Source organism: Amblyomma mixtum, chromosome 2, assembly GCF_055824585.1.
Source record: "Amblyomma mixtum isolate Tamu chromosome 2, ASM5582458v1, whole genome shotgun sequence".
NCBI lineage: Eukaryota > Metazoa > Arthropoda > Arachnida > Ixodida > Ixodidae > Amblyomma > Amblyomma mixtum.
This window is the reverse complement of record NC_143013.1, coordinates 86,713,033-86,735,153: the sequence shown is the minus strand read 5'-3', so window position 1 is coordinate 86,735,153 and position 22,121 is coordinate 86,713,033. Positions and strand designations below refer to the sequence as shown.

The window sequence follows — 22,121 nt, the reverse complement described above, 5'->3', positions numbered from 1 at the left end:
AACTTTTGAGAAAGGCTGTACATCATTTCTATTAGCAGATATATCCGTGAATGTTGTATCAGAGCAGCTTAGTATTGGATCCCAACAACAGATGTTTCCAAGGTTGCTGTTTAGTTAACAACACTGTTACTGCTATTTATTATTGTCACTGGTACCATTAAGGTAATAATCAAGATGGTATTATGGCAGCGAAGAATATGGCTGTAACATCAACCATCATCATCATTGGGGTGTGGGGAGAGGTCTTTGATTAACTGTGCACACACTTTCAGTTGTGTGCAAATAAAAAGAAATGTCTGCTTTGATGTAACGTCCTCATGCAAAGGGCTTATATGATCAGCAAAATGCAAAGCCATGTGAATCTTGCTTAGCATAGAAGTAGCTTGGTGGAACCGACAGCTCACATCAAAGTACATTGTATTTTATCAGCTTCTCGGGATTTTTCATAGAGGCAGTCAATGTCTTCTTTACAACTAATGTCATGCGCACAGGCACAAGGACGACTATCGCAACTTACTGGTTGCATTATTCAGAGTAATAATTTTTCAGCACATGGTTCTAGTTAATTGGCAAATTTAGTAGATACTTTCCAAATGTGCCTGGTGTTGCTATCGGTTTAATAGTGAAATGTAGTTATAATTGAAATGCCTTAATAGAAGGTGCTGCGTCTCTATGGCGCTTCTTTTTTGAGACATCTTCACCTATGCCTGAACCAAATAGCAGTGATGGTATAGTGGCAGATCATTTGCATCTCACGCAGGGGTGCTCCACTTGAATTGCAGTGCTGCTGGTGACCTGGTATTTCTGGTAGTGTGTGAGCACCTCCGGAAGTGTCCATTAAGTGGAGGCATCCATATGGGCACGGCTTAAACTGTGTCTTGCTCCCAGAAACGGCGAATGCTGCCTCTACTGTCTCAAACCAGGTTGGTTGTGTAGAAGCACCCATCGCCATAGTTTGTGTATATCTCGAGAAAGTAGTACGGTACGCAATCACTTTGCATTTTTATTTTGCTGGGGAACCCAGGGTGCGTCGCAGGTACTCTTGCTTGAGTTCCAGCAGGTTGGCCTCGAGAGAAGCCAGCTCTTCGTACCGCTGGCTCTGCTTTGCCTGCTGGATGTAGCCACGAATGATGGCCATCTGTTGTGCCAAGGGGTCTTCCTCTTCTGGTGGGGCCTTCACGCTGCTGGGGCTCCAGCCCTGCTCTGGCTGTGGCTGTGGCTTTGGAAGACCTGGCAGCCCCAACAGTCCCTGGCGTAAGAAGTGGCTGGCAGCTAGTCGCAAAGCACCGCGTAACTGAAGCTGGCGTGGAGTTGTGCCTTCGCAGCCCATCTGCCGGCTGCAAGGCAAGAAAGCCAGAACTTTGAGTGCCACACTCTCTACTCCTGCATTCCATGGGAGTTTCATTTTATATTGTCTTCACATTGGACGCATACACACCTTTAGTCTCACAATACAAGACAGACCTACATTTGAATGTTGCAGGGAGGTGGTCATTGTACAGCACATTTTATTGTCGTGCACAAAATTTGGGGAAAATTAAGGAGCATTTCTCATAATTTTGTGACAAACGTTACTTTTCCAACCTAGCTTGCGCCTTGCAGAAAATGCACTTGTCAACTTTTCTTATGTTTTGCAGGCATGACAGCTTGCTTTGTGCCAATTTTGATGGGCACAGAGTAGAGTGGAGTACAGTGTTAAAGAATGCAGGTGCAAAAGCGCCCCACCTACCTCCTTACGACCTTGGCTAAATAAAATTCATTAAGAAACTGATTTTTTGAGCAAACCCCACAGCAGAAAGTAGGCACAACTTCTTCGGGGGGGGGGGTGAATGCAACACTCACCTCACTAAGTCTAGCTGTTCGGCGATGCGACAGAGGCGGGCCCTTGTTGCTTTGGCTTCCTCTTCGAGCCCTTGCCGGCCATCCCTGGATAAACACAAGCAAGCTGTCTGTTATGCTAAGCCTCTGTGGTACAGGCCAGGGAACTTGTAATTCCTTTTCATCTTCCCCAACTGTCCCAACACAGCATTCATTTGTTATGCTAAGCTAGTCCATTGTAACTGACTTTATCAGCTGGCAAAATTTACTTACTCATTCTTTTACTTGTCCCACCATGGCTTTTTGTCATGCTAAGCTTAGCTCCTTCTAGGCAGCCATGAACATATGCATTCAGTACCAACACTCGGTATATATGGTCACTTGCCAACTGCACATAGCAAATGGCACTTAGCACAAACCCTTCACAAACCCTTAACGAATGGACTCGGAATGGGCTCTCAGCACTTGCGCTTCTCAGGGAACCACATGTATTTCATTCTTGGGTGACAGTGATGACAAAGCTTTTTGTTAGGAGGGGGGGGGGGCCTTCAAGGGCAACTAAAGCCATAGGGTGTTAGCCATGCGGTAAAATGGTCGAGCACACAACTCTGAGCTTTCAAGATGAAAGTGAGGCTGAAAGTATAGTGAAAGCACCCATTCTAAATAAACACTATACTCGCAAGGTTGTGAAGACGACGCCCTTATACTCCTGTCACACTAGCAAATTTAATGTCATTCAAATCGAATGACATTAGCACCTAATGTCATTAATTGACTGCTACACGGGAACATGTAATGTCATTAGGTTCGAATGACATTCGCCATCGAATGAGTTAGGGGAACGCATTGGCATTCGATCTCTAACCGAATGCGTACTCTGGACACCAGATACGCAGCAGGAACAAGCGACGAGAAAAAATAATGTGCACACTGCCAAACCTAGAAAAGGCATTTATTTAGTTCTGCTGAGAAAAAGTTAATGTTGGTGTGAATCTGCTCACACTAGAGGCTGTCGTGGATAGCTATTACTCTCGGTCTCAGCAGCCTACAGTAGCGGCCGAGCGTGAAGCAGAGTCTTTCCCGCGACCGTCGGTCATTTTGGGATGCGTGATTCTTGCTGGTTGGCGTGCCATGTTTATTAAGCTCGAAGGTACTTAACTGAGCAGTTCACCTTTTGGAAGTCATTTCCAAGCTCCGCACATGTCCGCGCGCCGCCATGTCAGTCATTTTGTTTGTTTACATTTATCGGATTTGTGGTTAAATTTGTACTTTGCTTGGCTTTTGATGGCTAAAGTTGTGCAGAATGGCTGCAAATAATATTTTAAGCCTATAATACGGCACACAAATGTTCTCACCCGCTTTTGAAACACTGCACAACAATTTCAAACATCTTTTATGCGCACTGATGTCGTTCTGTTGGACTATTTTTTTTTCACTGATCGTCGACGCCATCATTTTCGAATGACATTATTTTTTTCCGTGTAGCACCGAAAGAGACCAAATGACATTCGATGCATCAAATGCCATTAGGTTCGAATGACATTAAATTTGCTAGTGTGACAGGGGTATTAGAAGTGAAGACTATAGACTATGTACAGAGATTGGTGTATCCGTTTAATTTCTTGGTACAGTTGGCAGCATTCCTCTGGTCCCATCCCACAGTGACTACCAGGCTATCTACGGTCATGCTACACGTCGGCACAGAGCCAAGGCTATGTCAGCCCTGCCATTGCCCTTACTGGGCTAACAGAAAAGCTTACTGGCAACAAAAATATTATGTTCAAAAGCACAGCGGTAACTAAGAGGTGCCGTTTCCTGGAAGCATAAACGGTATAAAAATGCGAATGACAATGCTGCTGGCTTCCATTTGCACAGAGGCAGATGCATAAACATCTGTTAGTGTTATCATTAGCACACAAACAAAAGATATAACACTCAAAGTTCAATCAGAATTATTTAAGAAAAAGTGCCCCCAGTTCATGACACAAAGCAAAAAAAAAGAGCCTTTAAGCACGAACAGTGAATTGGGTAGACGAAAGCCAAGAGAAACTAAACTATATTGATGGGAAACCTTGTCTTATAAAAAAAGAAACAGCTGTTTCCATTATTACCATTCTAGTCGTAATGACCACAGAGCATGAAATTTTCTTACAATAATAGTTGCATAAATATGGCTCATGGTGTAAAACTGAAAACTTCTGGTGTCGTACACTTTCCACAGCTTTCACCATGTGCAAGACTTGCTCACCTTATCCCATCAATCAGGCGGTAATAGCCAGGCAGCAACTTCTCCGCTTCATCCATCAGCTTCCGCATGCGCTGCAATACACAACACATTTTAGCGTTCAGCAAGTCCATTTGTGGAGTGCTTTGCACATGCGTTCCCTTGCGACAAACTCTAGCTATCTACATGACCTTGTCTGAGATAACTCACTGAAGACTGTATAAAGGCTGCAGCCACAAGGCACAGCATGTACAATCTTTGTCAAACGTAACCAGGCTGCATGTTTTCCTTCTCAGTCGTATATTAAAGCTATTATGCCAGCCCTCAAGCTCTAAATCTCTCTATGGTAAGAAGAACCCCTGTTCTCACCTTCAAAGAACTTTTTGATCTTTAGGGAAGTCGTGAGGGCTCTGTTATACGAATGAGAAGCAAACCATGCAGCCTGGTTACTTTTGACCAAGACTGTACATTACATAATTACATACTGTACAAAGAAAATTGAAGTAGATGAATGTGTGTTGTTTCCATTCTCTGTGGTTACTCGGGTATTATACCAAAGGCACTGCCAATAAGAATTGGTTTCTTCATTTGCTTCTTTGTTAAGATATGAAAATGTGACATTTTTTATTTCAAGCATTTTTACACAAGACAAAGCATCCTGGGCCCAACTTTTTTGTGTGGTTTATGGTTTACAGGGTTTTAACGTCCCAAAGTGACTCCGGCTATGAGGGATGCCATAGTGAAGGGCCCTGGAAATTTTGACCACCTGGGGTTCTTTAACGTGCACTGACATCGCACACAGCCTCTAGAATTTCGCCTCCATAGAACTGCTGCAGCCAGAATCAAACCCGCGTCTTTCGGGTCAGCAGCCGAGTGCCATAACCATTGAGCCACCGCGGCGACTGCCATGCAATGAGATGAGTGACTTTTTATACATACAAGCATTTGTGGTAGCAGAATCTGCACTGCAGTCATGAAACTCCCCACTGGTACAAGCATGAGCAAGCCTGATAACTTTCCTCTCAGGAAAGGGAAGCCAGCGGAAGCACATGGTAATCCAAAATACATGCTTCCCAGCAACAAAATCACCTCATGAGATCTGACTGACGCATCTGTGTATCCCTGAGGGCCTCGTGAAGTGTCGTGGGGAGGAACTACCACCACAGGAGACGTGACAAGGGGGGGGGGGGGCACTTATCACCTTGGCCACCAGATGCCAACAGCATGTAACCGACTAAGCCATGTGCGACAGTATGAGCGCAGTAGACTTTACTGTAAATTTTGTAAAAAGGAATTTCTCTCACATGAACTGGAGGTGTCCAGTGTGGTATGCGGACATGCAGTCACAAAGGCTTGGTCTGCCAACCAATCGCAAATTCGAGCCCCTTTTTATGAAGTCCCGTTTCAACAAATGCCACATGCTCATGTACTGAAGCAAACATGCCAAGCACCTCGTACTACATGCTCATGTACTGAAGCAAGCATGCCAAGCACCTTGTACTACATGCTCATGTACTGAAGCAAGCATGCCAAGCACCTCGTACTACATGCTCATGTACTGAAGCAAGCATGCCAAGCACCTCGTACTACATGCTCATGTACTGAAGCAAGCATGCCAAGAACCTCGTACTACATGCTCATGCACTGAAGCAAGCATGCCAAGAACCTCGTACTACATGCTCATGTACTGAAGCAAGCATGCCAAGCACCTCTTACTACATGCTCATGTACTGAAGCAAGCATGCCTAGCACCTCGTACTACATTATCATGTACTGAAGCAAGCATGCCAAGCACCTCGTACTACATGCTCATGTACTGAAGCAAGCATGCCAAGAACCTCGTACTACATGCTCATGCACTGAAGCAAGCATGCCAAGAACCTCTTACTACATGCTCATGTACTGAAGCAAGCATGCCAAGCACCTCTTACTACATGCTCATGTACTGAAGCAAGCATGCCTAGCACCGCGTACTACATTATCATGTACTGAAGCAAGCATGCCAAGCACCTCGTACTACATGCTCATGTACTGAAGCAAGCATGCCAAGAACCTCGTACTACATGCTCATGCACTGAAGCAAGCATGCCAAGAACCTCTTACTACATGCTCATGTACTGAAGCAAGCATGCCAAGCACCTCTTACTACATGCTCATGTACTGAAGCAAGCATGCCTAGCACCGCGTACTACATTATCATGTACTGAAGCAAGCATGCGAAGCACCTCATACTGTGCCAGCAGTGGTGGTGGTTGCTCGGGTGGCGACAGCCGGCGGTCCAGGAGCACGCGGCAGTCCCGGCACAGGCGTAGTGGCTCCTCCCCGACGTTGGCTGCTGGGCCTCCGGCAGATGCCACCAGCTGCTCTGCAAACAGGCTTCCTGTCTTCACACTGCACAGGCCAGGCACCCGCACAGGTTGTGGTGCCTCATGTAGCGGTTTGCATGCTGAAAAGCCTCGAGACTGGCTCACCACCTCAACCCAGCACTGCACCTTACAGCACAATGTGCGGGTGAAAGCACGTCAAGACCTCACGGTAATGAAGGAATATTGTTCCCTGCCATACTGCAGAAGGCCTTCTGAAAGATTGCTTCTTGCAAAACCTAACCTTACTCATAAAGCAACATAAAATTTCAATCAGCTTCCCGCTACCGTCAGTCGGCAGTAGAACGATTCTTAACTGTGTTAATTTAATGCATATGCCCGAGTATGTGTACAACTCTTTTGTTGTTCTTGGACATGTGGAAATAATTTGGTCATTTTATCACACTGCAATTATATTTTTATCAACAAATCGGCACGATTTTTGCATTTTTTGTTATGTATGGCCCAGTAAATGTGAACAGTTGAAACTCGTAAGTTTTATCTAAGATTTTCACTAAGTGGGCGTTACATTGTTGAACGACCATGTTGATCTATATAATTTTACTCATATATACTAGTTCAAAAAAACTTATGCACTACCTCACACAAATAACTTAAACGAATCGGAACACGCATTAAACCTGTACAGTGAGATCTGCTGTGGTGGAGTTTTGACTACCCGGGGTTCCTTTGATGTGCAAACAGCAACTGTCTCTGCCAGTAATAATACCAACAAAACTTATGCACAGCAATACAATGCAGCAGCCGTCAAGTTACGATGGCAAGTACAGTGGTGAGCAGCCTTGTCTAGAGCGCTCGGGCGGTGCACTTCCTTGCAAACAAATCCAGATTTTGTGGCAGCCTCTAGGGTCCAGCTGCAACGCTTGCACGGAAGTAGTGCCAGATAGCCTCGTAAACAAAGCAGGCACGAAAACTTTGCCCTGTAATGAGGGGCTGCTCTCTAATTTCCGTTTTTGTTACCAAGTGCGCACTGCTCAAGCGCTCTAGACAAGGCTGCTCACCAATGTAAACAAACGCTTCTGCATTTATGCACCGACTCTCACAAGCAATGGGCAAAACTGTGATGCAGAACACATGCTTAGAAATTGTCTAGGCATCAACTTCATACCAGCGGCTAGAGTAATAATGCCTCATGCAGGATTCACTTCACCTGTTTGTGTTTGGCTGCAGCCACACAATACACGACTTTATTTATAGATATGGAAAGTCATTTCCACTACAATGATGAGAAAGTTTAGTGCGTTGACAGTTTTGGCATAACAATGAAGCGGGACAGTTGTATTTCTGTACAATAAAAGGCATTGGCTAGTACAGACCATTACCACTCACAGTTTATAATAGTAACTTGGCCCCTTAATGCTACAGTTACACATGGTGCATTTAAAGCATATATGCACTCAGGGCTCTAAATTTTACATGCGGGCTTATGTGGCAGGCTGTGAATTCTTAGAAACAAAATTTTAAATGGATATGATATCAAAGGAGATATAAGCCTGATCTTCAATAGAAAGGCTGGAAAAGAATTAATTCAAGTTTCAAATTCATCATCTCAAACTGAGCCTGAATATGATTCACGATGGTTGATAATGCGTAATGATATATCTCATCAGCCATATGATGATGATATGATGGTTCAAAAAGCCTCACTCTCCACAGAGTTTTCATGTGTGTGTTTTCACACAAGAGGCCTTTGTACTGCAAAGCGCGTAGTCAGGATAATGATGACTAGTTACTTCTCTTCACTGTTTCTTCAGTTCTTTGCACAAGTAAGAATTAACAGCACTCAGCCATACTCTTTACTTTTAGAAACCTCTCATACTTTTCGTCTTCTTTTGGCATGAAGAAGTCATACAGGCGACTGTGCCCACCACCACCATCCCGTGACAGCACCCACTTTGAGGCCAACGTAAAAATGCTCTCTCTGGCAAATAAGTGACTGTGGGAGTTTTCTGTTATGGCACATACTACAATGATCGCAACATCGTTTAGGCTGAACAAAGCACCCTGTGTAACTATTCTGCGGAATAGGACAGTCGGCAACTTACGAACGGTTGCAGAGTCCAGAAACTCTGAGCAGAGTTGGCACATTATGCCTCCACATAGCCGACAGTGATGCCGACGACGGGAGATACTAAAGGTCTTGGCACAGCTTGGGCACAATTTCACATCGGCATCTTCCACCCACGGCACCAGGGATCTTTCACGGGCTGAATATTGAGCAGATCATTCAAGTGGGGTTTCAATGGCACATGAAAACTGCGCAGTTTTTTTTTTTTAAGTGCACTGCCACAGTGCTGCCCTACCTGTACAACAAGCCACTGCACTTTCAAATAATCACTGAGTTGTGAATATGTACACAAATTAAATGCATGACGACCACAAACCCACATGTAAGTGCAATAAAGTTGACAGTGCAGTGTAAATGCTGCCTGTCATTTGTGCCATTGTGTTCTCGTCTTTAGCTGCACAGCAGAAACAGCACCACAAACCCACATGCAAGTGCAATAAAGTTGACAGTGCAGTGTAAATGCTGCCTGTCATTTGTGCAATTGTGTTCTCGTCTTTAGCTGCACAGCAGAAACAGCACCACAAACCCACATGTAAGTGCAATAAAGTTGACAGTGCAGTGTAAATGCTGCCTGTCATTTGTGCCATTGTGTTCTCATCTTTAGCTGCACAGCAGAAACAGCACCACAAACCCACATGTAAGTGCAATAAAGTTGACAGTGCAGTGTAAATGCTGCCTGTCATTTGTGCCATTGTGTTCTCGTCTTTAGCTGCACAGCAGAAACAGCACCACAAACCCACATGTAAGTGCAATAAAGTTGACAGTGCAGTGTAAATGCTGCCTGTCATTTGTGCCATTGTGTTCTCGTCTTTAGCTGCACAGCAGAAACAGCACCACAAACCCACATGTAAGTGCAATAAAGTTGACAGTGCAGTGTAAATGCTGCCTGTCATTTGTGCCATTGTGTTCTCGTCTTTAGCTGCACAGCAGAAACAGCACCACAAACCCACATGTAAGTGCAATAAAGTTGACAGTGCAGTGTAAATGCTGCCTGTCATTTGTGCCATTATGTTCTCGTCTTTAGCTGCACAGCAGAAACAGCAGCGGAGGTCACCTTGCTGCCTCGACAGCATGTAATGGGCACAGCTGGATTTGTTCCAACAGACGGCGGATACTGGATGGTCAAGCTACAGTGCACAGAAGTGATGCACAGCACCTGCATCAGCAGCACTAGTGGAATACTCAACAGAAATTGAGCTGGATGCAGTGAAAAGGAGGAAGACGTGGAGCCTCATGAACCTACTTTCATGAGACATATGAGCACGCCACCCCTTGTCACTTGCAAGTTCATTCCATGAACCACTAACTGGCTGAATTTAGGAGCCCACGGTTTCATGACAACTCTGTAATACAACCATGCTGTTATCGAACAGTCCACTATTTGAAGCAAGGGTCTCAAGCTTAATATACTGCCTGTTTCCTTTAATATTCGCGTGTGGCAACTAACCAGAGACACATCTCTGGGCCTGTTCTCGTAACTAAGCATCACAACTTCGAAGGCAGCTCAATCTAACATTTGGCACCAGCGCATGGAAGAGAATTAGCACTGCGGCATGCACTGCGGCTGTGTGATGTAGCATTAAGCTACATCACACAGCGAAAGCCAGTAAAAAATGGTGTACATGGAAGGCTGGATTGTGGGTCAATTGAACGAATGTGCACAAAAGAAACTGTGCACGTGAAGCTCACAAAAAGAAAAGGCAGCGCAAAAAAACGAATGTTTATGCCGTCGTACGCACCTTTCCGCATTTCTGGGTCACTAGGAGCGTCCACAACAAGCTTAGTCAATCGAATGATCAGCTTGTTGCTCTGGCCCACGTACCGATCCACGCGACGGGCGCGAATCATCCGAACCGTGGCTGTGTGATCCTGCACAACGCCTACAAAGCAAGAATCAATTAACGTTGCGCTGCACGGTACTTACATACAAATGTGGTCTACTCCAATAAATTGAAGACGAGAACGCACCAATTTCTTGGCGACCCCAGTCAGGCGCCTGGTCATCCTCAAGGACAGGAGAGTCTGCGAGGATCTTTCTCCTGGCGCGCCCTGCATCCACAGTTTATAAGCCCGCTGTCAATAGCGGGGAGGGGTGTAGCATGCATACCGATGAAGCCCTTCAAAGAGTGCAGCACGTCCCGCTCGCCAGTAGCATGGTTGGCTTCGAAATGGGCAGTCAGCTCCTCAAAGTTTCCCAAGTCTTCGACACAAATCGGACAAAGGTAGCCCTCCTTTACCTCGCCCATTACTTGCACAGGTGAAGGGGGCAGGGCACAAGACGACGCAACGACGAAACTCCCAGCGCACTCATCCCAGCAGCCGAGAACTAGGTGGCGTCAAAATAGCACCAGCTCCGACCGCCTTCCAACTACTCAGCGCTATATCGATGTCCACCGTCCACATGATTGCTGTCGCTGCCGTATTTTCCTTTCGCTTCCGTGGGATCGTGTGTCGGACCACCGAACTAAGTGTAGTGGAACTGTCGGGGCCGTGTCTAGTTTCAGGTGTGTTCGTGTCTGCAGAATAAGCCGCATGAGCGGTCGCATCGTTTTTGTGCTCGGCCATGTCGTCTTGACCCATCGTGAGAAGCAATGACCGCGGTCCTGGACCGCTTCGGTGGCGGAAGGATGTCTCTTGCTCCTTGCCGATGTTCATGCCGCTGTAAGAAACCACTCCATGGCCGACGATCGTGAAGAATACCCGGGCGAGCTGCTTCACCAGGCCGCTCTGTGGGGGAACGCCGAGCTCCTTGAAGACTTGCTCAACGGCGAGCAGGTATATTCTTTTTCTCGGAGCTCCAGCTCACAGATGTGTGTTTAATAACATACCACAAATGCAGGTCCGGCTCATCGATGCTCCGGATATGCACGGCAGGACAGCTCTTCACGCGGCCGCCACCAACAGTGATGAGACATGTGCCCGCATTTTACTGCAGTCGGGCGGTGAGTCACCTCATCAGTAAACCGAGATGAAAACGGAGCGTGCGCGGTCTAACCGTGTATGAGCTGCTGAAAACGCACTGTGAACGCCTTTTGATTTGGGTTCCTGATTTTAGCGGATATATTTTGTAGGTCCTGCATCCGCGAAAACAAGGATGCCAGTTTACTTCGCTTTCAGAATTGTGCTTTTAATTTGTGAGATTTTACTGTATAAATAGCTTAAACTAGATGCTACTTCCCAATGGGCACTGAAGCTACCTTGGATGTCCTGGGGACGTGTGGGACGTACTGAGGACGTCCTGTGAACGTCCAGTGGAGTTTCCATTGGTGTGCTGCGCAAGTGCGCGCGAACAGCTGTCGCCTCGACGCTTTTGCGTTCAATTCTCGTTTCTCTGCGATTAGCTGCTGGATTTGTGTAGCATGTGGGTCGTTTACTCATATCTGCATTTAATGTAGTTGCAGCTATATTATAGGTTATAGTTGCAGCTGTAACTGTAATTTAGTTACAGCTTCAGTTGAGAAATTGACTGGAAAGATATGTCATCATGAAGCAGCAAGTCTGTAGAAAACTAGTCGTTCTGATCTGTATTGTCACTACCCAGCTGTCATTTGCATTTAGTTGATGGCTGACTGACCGTCAGCATCAGTTGATTGCGCAGCACTTCCTGCCGATTTCAGTGCACCATGTTCACATGCCACCTATGAAACCTGTGAAGCTGCTCTAATGAATTATGTATGCAGTTCCTATATCAAGCGTGACAAATGATCGAAGAACTTGTTTACGGGGCTATTTGCTTCAAATTTCTGTTGAAGCTTAGAGAGACATGAAGACATGGACACAAGAACAGGTGTGAAGAAAGTAACACACACTGGTGACATGAAAGATATCATTGTAATATATGGTACGAAGAAATGATATCTTACACAATTAGCATCATAGTAACAGCTGTTCAATGTCAGTGTTGTGAAAGTAGTTGTCTGGTTCATCCACAGTGAAGTAGCTTTATTTTATGGCTCACTAAAGATGGCCTCTGCGGTCCTGCAGTTGACGTGGCCAGGGTACAAGTGGCCCAATGGTCGATCCTAGCTTGTGTATTTAGAAAATAAGAGCCTTGTATCCATTCTCTGATATTCTACTGGACAGCCGATCGATACTACCTGCGTTTAGTTTCTAGTGAACATTTTCCTTCAGAGGTACAAGAATTACTTGGAAGGAGCTACGTTAGTTGTGCTCCTGTTGGACTGCACATCAGGATTTGGAGAAGAGAAGCATGTTGCAATTTGGTTTAGCTCTGACATTTTAATACTGAGTGCATAGAGCATGATGTAGCTTTGTTACTTGTCTCTTTTCAGCCAATCCAAGTGCTGCTTGCGGCATTCATGACCAGCACAAGGTGAGCACAGATCTGGTAGTACCGTGAGAGAAATAAAGTGAAAAAGAAATAATTTAAGCTGCTTACCCTCAGTGTACAATAAATGACCAGCGCAGGCTGGTTCTTGAAATGATTGACACAATGGCAACGTCACGCACTATCACTGCCACTGAATGCTGAACTTCTGTTCCTATGCCAATCAACTCTCATTCAACAAATTGCTACAGAAGCCTATAAATGACTGGGCATATTTGTGGCTGAGGGGAGGTTTACTGTGCATCGCAATCTGCATTAGGACTTCCGGTTCGAGTTCAGTTGCTAACGTTGGCCTTTGCAAGAGGGTGGAAGCCAGGGTTGAGTGGCTGTAGCCATAAGCCAGCAGCTGTATTAATACAGCTGGCGCTGCTGAAAGGCATCACTATGTGTTGTAATGTCCTCCTTACTCTCCTGCTTTGAATACTTGGTGTGTCCCAAGCAAAGTTTGGATGTTCTTATTTATTGCTGCTCGTAGCACTCTTTTATATGGCACTGGCACATTGTGTGATTCCTGTACAGTAACAGGTTGAGAGGACATATGTGCTGAGTGCAAATATTGTTGTTTACTATGGGATTTTTGTCAATGTCGGTGACTTTAACACACCGTTGCGAGACTCCCCTGAGACCGTCTCAGAAGCAGCCTGCTACCATTGGGATTTTTGTAAAACACGACATCCCCACCACCTTTTGTGACTGTATGTTTGATTATTGAAACACCCCACCGCCCCTATTGCTTCATTACCCCATCTTTCCCTTTTCTTGTTACCAGCAGTGGAATTGTGGATAAATTCCTGCAGGTACTCATTGTGGGTCACTTCTAATGTATGGGTTAAAAGCAGGCAAATAAGTAGCAGGTAAAAGCTTAACATTCACAAATGAGTACTACTGGAAACCCCCTCTCCTATTTTCACTGTCGGCTAATTGTAAAACAGTTTGAATGGATGTAACAAAAAATACTAGCTTTGCACAATCAAAGCTCAAGTTCATCTCAGGCATTCCTCTGTTGTGTGCTGCCTATAAGATGTTCTGTTTGTGAGTCTTCTCTTTTTCCATTTTTTTGCTCCCTGTGCTTTTTTATCTCATTGTTTCTCTTTGCTTGCATCCCATTTTTTTTCCTGTCCAAAAACCAAGTTCCTTGTTAGGCTTGCATGAGTAGTACTGCATAGTTGTAGCTTTCCTGCCTTTTTATCTTTAGTTTTTTCTTTTATTACTGTGGTGTAGTTGGAATATGCCTTGCTTCTCATGCATACTGTGTGCTCTCCATCTGCAGACACCGTTACACGTGGCCGCAGAGCTGGGTCATGTGTCAACGGTACGACTGCTACTGGACTCCGGAGCTGACCTGCTGGCACGTGACGCCCAGGGTCAGACAGCCACTGACGTCGCAGAGCTTGCCGGTCACTCCCAGGTGGCTGAGATGCTCCGAATGGCCACTGGTGAGCTTCTGCTGAACTGTGTAACTTTTAAAATGGCTTACAGGGGTACAGACACCAAATATTTAGATGCATGTTTTCTTTTTGAAATGATGCATAAGACATTAGTATACATCAGCTGGCAAATAATTTGTGTGTTAACTTCTTCTCTCCCGGTGTTTGATTTTGTCAGCTGAATGGTGGCTGTGGTTTAAACTTGGACTTGAGTTATATAAAATCTAATGTAATCTAATCCAATCCAATCCAATCCAATCCAATCTAATGCAATCTAATTCAATCTAATGCAATCAAGGTCAAATGAACGTCAATGGTGGTCACCGCCGCGGCACGATTGTGGCCACCGGCCGCGGCACGATGGTGGTCACCGGCCGCGGCACGGCAAAGGCATGAAAGTGCAAGTAGTATTGCTTTCGCAATAAAACTCAATATAATTGCTGCTTTATCATTTTAATTCACTTCAGAGCTTGCACCAGCATGGCCAGGGAGCTGGAATGATAACAAATGAACAGCTTTTTTTATGCGTCATATGAGCCTTATGCATTTTGCCTCATATGACCTTATGCCTCATATGTTGACAGGATAGTCAGCGTTTGGCTGTTAAAACTGACATGCACAGGGGAAGGAATTCATTTGAAAACTATTTACGCGGAAGGGGCAAATTTCATATGGTGAGTTATGTTTACTAATGTCTTGCGCATCATTACGAAGAATGAACTGGCAACCAAATTGCTGTGTGACCCCCTTTAAAACATACCGTGATTTGCGCATGGCAAAATGGTGAGTGTTGTAGAAGGGCTTATGCTATATTGGGGGATGATTTTGAAAAACGATGAACACTGATAAAGATGGCATCTTGATCAAGTTTGGCAGGTTTTCATTTGGTCATTTTGTGTTCCCTGAGCCACTCTGCAAACATATTTCAGTAGAATTTTCATCCCTATGACTCCAGTTGAGGCACTGAGTAACCAAGGCAGGCAACACAGTCGTTTATGCAGGAACTGGAGCATGTTCAGAGGCGCGCATTACGTTTCATATTCAACCGGTTTCGGAGGAAAGATTCCGTATCACCTTTGTACCGTGAAGCCAACTTACCGCTCCTTTCTGTTCGACGAAAACATAAATGACTGTGTCTCTTTTATAACATTATGAATGAAACTGTTGGGATTGATAAGCAATGTTGTATAAAGGAGTGCACATCTCGCATAACCCGTAATAAACACACTCGATATGTCGAAGTATTCCGTGCTGCTAAAGATTGCTTTAAATATTCCTTCTTTCCGCTGACCGCACATGACTGGAATCTGCTACCTGATGACGTGGTGTCTGTGGAATCTCATGATGAGTTTTCGTCTCTGCTTTATGACCATTTGTGTAGTACTTAGTAAGCATATTTTGTTACGGGTTTGTTTGTTTGTACCAGTTGTCTTGGTATTTCTGTCACCATACAATGTAATGTTCCCACTCCTACCTTAGTCCTGGAAAGGACTGATAGTATGTAATAAATAAATAAATAATAAATAAATAAATAAATAAATATCATTGGATGGAACCTCTCTTGCGCATACACCAAGAACTTTAGCTTCTTTGCTGTGCACAGTCTTTTCCTGCCTAACAATATGCTTCGATGTAAACAGAAAGATGTTAGTTGGGAATTAATGATACATAACACATCTTCTGTAATTCTTTTAGCTTTTTTTATACATGTGCTCGCAGCATATTTCAGATATAACATCATTTGTAGACATTTTTTTTTTTACACCTTCCCTAATGTTTTGTGATGATAGAGATTACCTGTCCAGTGTAATTCTTTGCATACCCCGGGAGGACGACTGTTAACATTTTCCACTACTGTGGACAAGTCTTATTCACTGCGGTGGGCTGTTGCAGTACAGCTAGTGACGAGCTTAGCCTATTATGGATCAAATTATCAGATGGCATTTTACTCAGGGAGGAAGGTATTTACGCTTCATTCCTATAGATTACTGCCTCGTTCGTGCTTAAATACCATACAGTTTTGCACATAGATGACATTTAGTGGCAGTTTTCGTTTCAATACCATGCTTGAATACGGCACTTACTGCTTTCGTACATAATAAATCAAGGTACTGTGCCATGTGCTGTGGTGCTAGATTATAAAAATACAAGTTCTCTATTAAATAAGTGGTGACGTCTTCTCTTGCTGGAAGTGTGGTAATCGCTTGAAGGCTTCCGTGATCTACTCCCCTAGATGCAGAAATTGCCACCATTTCTTTCACTATGAAATTGTATTCCTTTTGCTGGGAACAGCTGAAGACAAAAAAGTAGGGGTGTGCGAATATTCGGAATTTTCGAATATATTTCGAATATTATATTTTTAGTATTCGAATTCGATTCGAAATCCAAGTATTCGTGTTGTTTCGAATATTCGTATCTAGCCGAATATTCATTGTGAGCACCGGCGTTCATTTCGATCCGCAAGCCCTATCGACAGATACATAACAACATGGCGGCGCCTACACAGAAGGAAAATTCTTTCTTCCTCCAAGGGCCATGCCGTAGCTGACTGCGCTGGTGAGCTTTTTTGCGGCTATACCTGCGAAGCTGGTATAGTCAGAGCTGTGCACGAAGTACCTCGCAATACGTGCCAGGTCAGTGCCAAGTGAGAGGGCAATTTCTGTGGCTGGAGGAGTCGTTTCAGTTAGAAGGGAACTACTTCTACCTGACCATGTGGTGCAGCTGGTTTTCCTTCACGACAACCTTTTACGTCATCCCAACAACGCGCTTTGGTGCTGATGGCAAGCTAGCCTTAATGAATGCTGTGTACTAGCCATCTTCTCTGATATTTCCACTCTTCAAAGAATAATGTTCGAGACTTTGATACTTTTTGTGCAGCCACACACACCTTTTGTGTTCATTTAATCATCGATAGTTGAACTGTGATGTTCTTCGGTGCCCAAATAAATGTTTTGTAGTGATTAAATGCGTATGTCCTTGATTATTCGATATTCGATTCGATATTCGGAACTAAGTATTCATATTCGATTCGTATTCGAAAAATTTGATATTCGCACACCCCTACAAAAAAGACAAGCATCAGTTAAGAGCACGATGTCAGACAAAATTCGTGGAGAAATCCCATTTTCTAGTTTTGATGGGAAACGCTTTCCCCGCTTCTGCCTCTCTGCAGAGGAATTGGAGCAGAAACACCAGGAAAGCTACACGCGACTGGCTGCAGCCTGTGCCTTGGGCCACGTGGATGAAGCGAAAGCCCTGCTCATCGCATTGGGGCCCCGTGCCGAGGCAGTGGTGAACAGTGAAGAAGGTGCGGGGGGAGGCACACTACTCTACAGGGCCTGTGAGGATGGCCAGCTCGAAGTGGCCCGGCTTCTCTTGGAGCATGGCGCTGATGGCCGAGCCCACCCGGTCACCCACTACTCACCTTTGTACGTGGCCTGCTACAGGGGGCGCACCGACATCGTGCCCCTGCTCCTGGAGGTAAGCTGGCCTGAAAGGAGACTAGGGACAACATCATCCAGTTATCGCTCTCAGTAAAAATTGATTCTCTCTGGCTCTGTCTGGCTATTGGTGATGTTTGTCCAGCAGCAAAAGACACATTTATCGGTGGGAAAAATTGGATTTAAAATTCTTTCCGCCAGTTGATTAAAACTCGTGACAACCTTACCGAAAAGGTCGGGTTGCCACCGCTTTGAAGTGAATGGTCATGTAGCATAGCCTCTGAGATCCATGCGCCAAAATTGGTGTTAACGCACGCATTTACTTGCGAAATTGGCTGGTGATGGCGATGCCTGTATTTTGTTTGTTTGTCTTTTTTATCTTATAAAAGCTCCGTTTTTGGCGGGAGTAGTTTCTTTGTGATTGTGATTAGAACGAGGTGCCCTGCGGATACAGGCCAACTTCTATCTGTCCTCGGTGTCCCCTTGAGCTGCGCACTCCTAGAGTGTGCAGTCTGAAATGAACTAGGTGGCTGCTGCCTGCATTTGCAGGCATTTAAACATCTGGCTGCACGATGTCTACGCAGAGAGAGAGAATCCATGGAAAGAAAGGCTTGATCTAATGACAGCAAATGCTCTAGCCTGCTTCTCTACCCAAGATAGAGGAAGAGAGTGGACATACTACATATAGAGGTCGCAAGTTCAGATCACGCCGGCAGCCCAGTTTTCCTTTCTTTCTACTTTCTGCGAAATTACCTTCCATCTATACAATTACTCAACTACTTTCCCACCCTAGTTAACGCAACACGCGCAAAGAAGGTAAAGAAGTTACATTCCCCTACGCTTTCTTAGGTTTCAATGACTGGTGGTGCCTTTTGAATGTATATCTTAACAACTCTTCTTCTCCTCACCCTTGTTTGTGGAAAAAGAATTATTTATTTATTTATTTATTTACTCGATGGGCAATACACGGTACTGCCCGTGGGGCAGGACGAAAGGAGTTAATTAGTCTCCTGACGAGGCCCTGGCCCCACTGGGTGCAACAGCAGCGGTTACAAAAAACAATTCCAGTTACAAAATACATGGAGACAGTACACATACAATTAGATATAGCAATCATCACCGTACAAAAATACACATGGAGCAAGTTCAAAAAGAAAAATACTTATCACAAATATAGAAACCAGAACACAATAAGTTTGCAATGAGAAATCATTATTCGTACGTGTTTGGCCAGCTATTTGGTGTGAAAAGAAGTTGTATTCTGCGTTTGAAAGTTGTATTATGAAAGTTGTATGTTATGTATTGCTCTTTTATATTACTGGGGTCACGTGTTGGCCTCTCCTTGCAGCACTTTCCCGAGCTTGTGCGGGAGCCAACGGTGGAGCGATGGCTGCCCGTGCATGCAGCTGCACTGGGGGGTCATGTGACTGTCCTGGAGCAGCTCCTGGGCCATGCGTACCCCCCACACCTGCAGCGGCTGTGGGAGGACCCTAGCGGCAAGTGGGAGTACCCGCTGGCCTTTGACATCAACGCGCAGGACGCCACGGGCCAGACGGCCCTGTACATGGCTGCCTGCTTGGGCCACCGACGCTTCCTCGAGGCACTGCTGCGGTGGCGTGTTTGGGCCAAGCGGCTCCTCACGGCTGATGAGAGCCCCATCGCAGGTGTGCCTGTCTACACTGCCGTGAATCAGGTGTTCTTAAACTGGGTTCCCTGCAGAATCTTTGGGTTCCTGGAAGTGCCTTTTGGTTTCCGCACTGCCGCGATGGCTCGGTGGTTACGGCACTCGACTGCTGGCCCGAAAGACGCAGGTTCGATACCAGCCGCAGTGGCTGGATATCGATGGAGAGGGAATTCTAGAGGCCCATGTACTGCGCGGTGTCAGTGCCCGTTAAAGAACCCCAGGTGGTCGAAATATCCGGAGCCCTTCACTACGGCGTCCCTCATAGCCTGAGTCGCTTTGGGACATTAAACCCCAATAAACCAAACCAAACCAAACCTTTTGATTTCCCTGACCACCGAAATCGATGCATGCCTCAACCCGCACTATGTCTTTCCTCACTTCATTTTGTGATATAATCATTTTTGGGTGTGCCAATATTCGATACTTTAAAATAGTATTTAATTAGTATTTATTATTCAATGCGCTTCGTGCCGTACTTCCACTAGTCGGGCTATTCGAACCTCCTAAACTCAGAAGCAATGAGTTTATTGTTCATCAAAGCTCACAGCAAAACAACTGCCAGCACACAGCAAAAGCCAGCCCGCGATGATACTAGACCTTCATAAAATCGATGCATTGACAGTCATCGAGAGCCGCCGCGGGCTCAGTGGTCGGAAAACGAAGCGCAGCACTACGCGGCACGTCACTGTGTCGACAACTGGCTGTAACCCAACTGAAGGGCAGTGTGATCCCTTCGCTTTAGACCACTATGATGAGAAACGCAGCGCGCACAGAAGTGGCATACGTGTGCTACTGTGGTTGTTTTAAGTGACTGCTCTCAATTTTTGCTAGTCGGATTTTGTAAACGGCTTACCTTAGGCCCTGAGTGAGAAAAAAAGTGTACGACAGAAACATTGTGCTCTAGCTGCACAACCACACCACGTACAACGCGGCTCGAGCGACGAGGCATCTAATGGCGTGTGTGGCTTTGTTTTCACGCCCTCGGCTTGTGACACCATTTGTACCCAACACGGGACTTGATGTCCAACGAAACCGATGTGCGAGGGCTAAGCGGGCTATGAATCATGGTCAACACTGCGTTTGGGACGGCGGTCCACAACCGGTGTTTTGTCTTCAGACGTCGCGAGAGAGCTTGGAAGAGGCGGTCCTGCATGCATTTCAGCTTTGGTTGCTAAGTGCAATTGTCGCTCTTGTATCAAACTGTGATATCAGACTTTTTTTTTTGTCAGATTTTTCATCCTTTCATTTTTTTTTTTTTTTCATTTTTCTGCTTGGCCATCTGGTAGTCCCCAGAGTCCATCTGCAGCAGAGAGTACAGGCTCTGTCACTATATTATCATCACCACTACCACGGCCTCTGTGAATTTTCCAAGTTCAACAGACTGTACGTGATTCTTCCGGTTCCCTGGATAGTTTCCTTTGCTTGGGATAGCCCTCTCATTCTGATTGGTTTTTCTTTTTTATGCACTACACAGGTCTACCACTGTCATAATTTCAGCAGTAATATTATAAACTTGATTTTCTTCCATGATTTACATTCCTCTCTACTTTTTTGCTTATTTAGTCATACCGGAGGCCAGCACTTTGGCCCAAGTAGGGCCAAAAAATTCTCTCACCATCAAACCGATCATTTTAAATTAAAACGCTTCTAACTAACCAATAGTTTGAGGCACACGAGTTCAAGTTAACGAGACTTCACCATGCCACCACAGTGAGCATTTGTGCCACAAATTCAGCAGAAAGTTCCATATGCAGCTGTCGCTGTAGGAAAGTTTTATAATTTCCCCCCTCCCCCCTCCCCGCCCTGTTTTGTTTTGGTTCTAGTTGTTCGGGTGCTGAAAAACTTGTTGCTACATATTTTTTCCAGACACGGGGCATGTGCAGTCCATCGTGACGCGCCTGAACCTTGCTTCGGGAGGGGCAGCTCCTCGTGAGGTGCAGCTGTGTCCTGTGCGGCTTGACGTCTACTGCAACCAGGGCAGCGAGACAGCGCTGCACGTGGCCGTGCGCAAGGGACACTACGCCCTGGCAGCTGCCCTGCTGCGGGCTGGAGCAGCCCCAAACCTGGCTATGCGCGGAGACAGGTGGGGGGGGGCATTCCTCAAGCTTGTCCCGTGCAGGAGCTGCTCGCGGTTGTGGGTTAAAATAAAGGAAGAATGGAGGAAAAAGCAAGGAATGAAAAGAAAAGTAACAAAAAATTTTCAGGGTGAGAGTGAAATGCTTCACAGTTGGTGAAGCACCATGTGACGTGCCACTGCCGGCAGTTTTAGTCATCGGATGCCATCTGAAGGCGTCTGGTATTACTCCTTATAATACCCCTGTCTGAACCGCTGTTCAGATATTTAAAAGCTGCAGGGTTTTTCGGTGTTTATCTTTGAACACACTGTAAACATTCTTTGTTTTTATTGCCTGAAATGACCTCAAGGCCGTGACCGCTTTTCATGGACAGGAAAAACTCATCTATCCTTTTCTCTGCACTCTCTCCCGTTTCCTTCTTTGTCTTGTCCGTCACTCCCTTTAACCCTCTTCACATTTGGAGGGTAATGTGGTTGGTTATACCACGTTTCCTTTCTCTCTGCTCTCTCTCTCTCCCTCTGGCATTTGCACTTCCTCCCTGCAGGTCTGCAGTCAAATATGTCGAGCAGCTCTTTCACAGGCAAACCTTTCAACTGCGTCGTATTGAATCCGTCTTCATTTCTGGAGGCAAAACATGCACATGCCTGTGTTCT

The 22,121-nt window shown here is 45.5% G+C and overlaps 2 protein-coding genes across 5 annotated transcripts in view; one reads left to right on the top strand and one right to left on the bottom strand.

The window, feature by feature from the left end:
- Positions 1 to 989: 989 nt before the first annotated feature.
- On the bottom strand, positions 990 to 10,870 carry Rbsn-5 (Rabenosyn-5). The gene is made up of 8 exons (XM_089572143.1): positions 10,602 to 10,870; positions 10,463 to 10,543; positions 10,234 to 10,374; positions 8,472 to 8,633; positions 6,268 to 6,407; positions 4,067 to 4,137; positions 1,843 to 1,926; positions 990 to 1,337 (listed from the first exon to the last, which is right to left on the bottom strand). The coding sequence occupies exons 1-8, from the start codon at positions 10,738 to 10,740 to the stop codon at positions 1,004 to 1,006; spliced, it is 1,152 nt and encodes a 383-aa protein (XP_089428269.1). The 5' UTR covers positions 10,741 to 10,870; the 3' UTR covers positions 990 to 1,003.
- Positions 10,536 to 22,121, top strand: part of Lrrk (Leucine-rich repeat kinase) — a 72,408-nt gene continuing 60,822 nt past the window's right edge. For 2 of the 4 annotated variants that reach the window (XM_089572140.1, XM_089572139.1), the window contains exons 1-7: positions 10,538 to 11,269; positions 11,334 to 11,436; positions 12,787 to 12,827; positions 14,113 to 14,278; positions 17,442 to 17,749; positions 19,058 to 19,373; positions 21,260 to 21,476. In XM_089572140.1, the coding sequence (XP_089428266.1) occupies positions 11,171 to 11,269; positions 11,334 to 11,436; positions 12,787 to 12,827; positions 14,113 to 14,278; positions 17,442 to 17,749; positions 19,058 to 19,373; positions 21,260 to 21,476 (1,250 nt within the window). In that variant the 5' untranslated portion in view covers positions 10,538 to 11,170. Of the gene's footprint in view, positions 11,270 to 11,333; positions 11,437 to 12,786; positions 12,828 to 14,112; positions 14,279 to 17,441; positions 17,750 to 19,057; positions 19,374 to 21,259; positions 21,477 to 22,121 lie in introns of all 4 variants that reach the window. The other 2 variants (XM_089572137.1, XM_089572138.1) reach the window with 2 other exon arrangements.

Coding starts and splice junctions, on each gene's coding strand:
- Rbsn-5 (XM_089572143.1), bottom strand. CDS start 10,740: ATGGGCGAGGTAAAGGAGGGCTACCTTTGTCCGATTTGTGTCGAAGAC. Junction 1,927..4,066: donor CGCCTGATTGATGGGATAAG/GTGAGCAAGTCT, acceptor GTGTTTATCCAG/GGATGGCCGGCAAGGGCTCG. Junction 1,338..1,842: donor GAACAGCTAGACTTAGTGAG/GTGAGTGTTGCA, acceptor CTTGCCTTGCAG/CCGGCAGATGGGCTGCGAAG.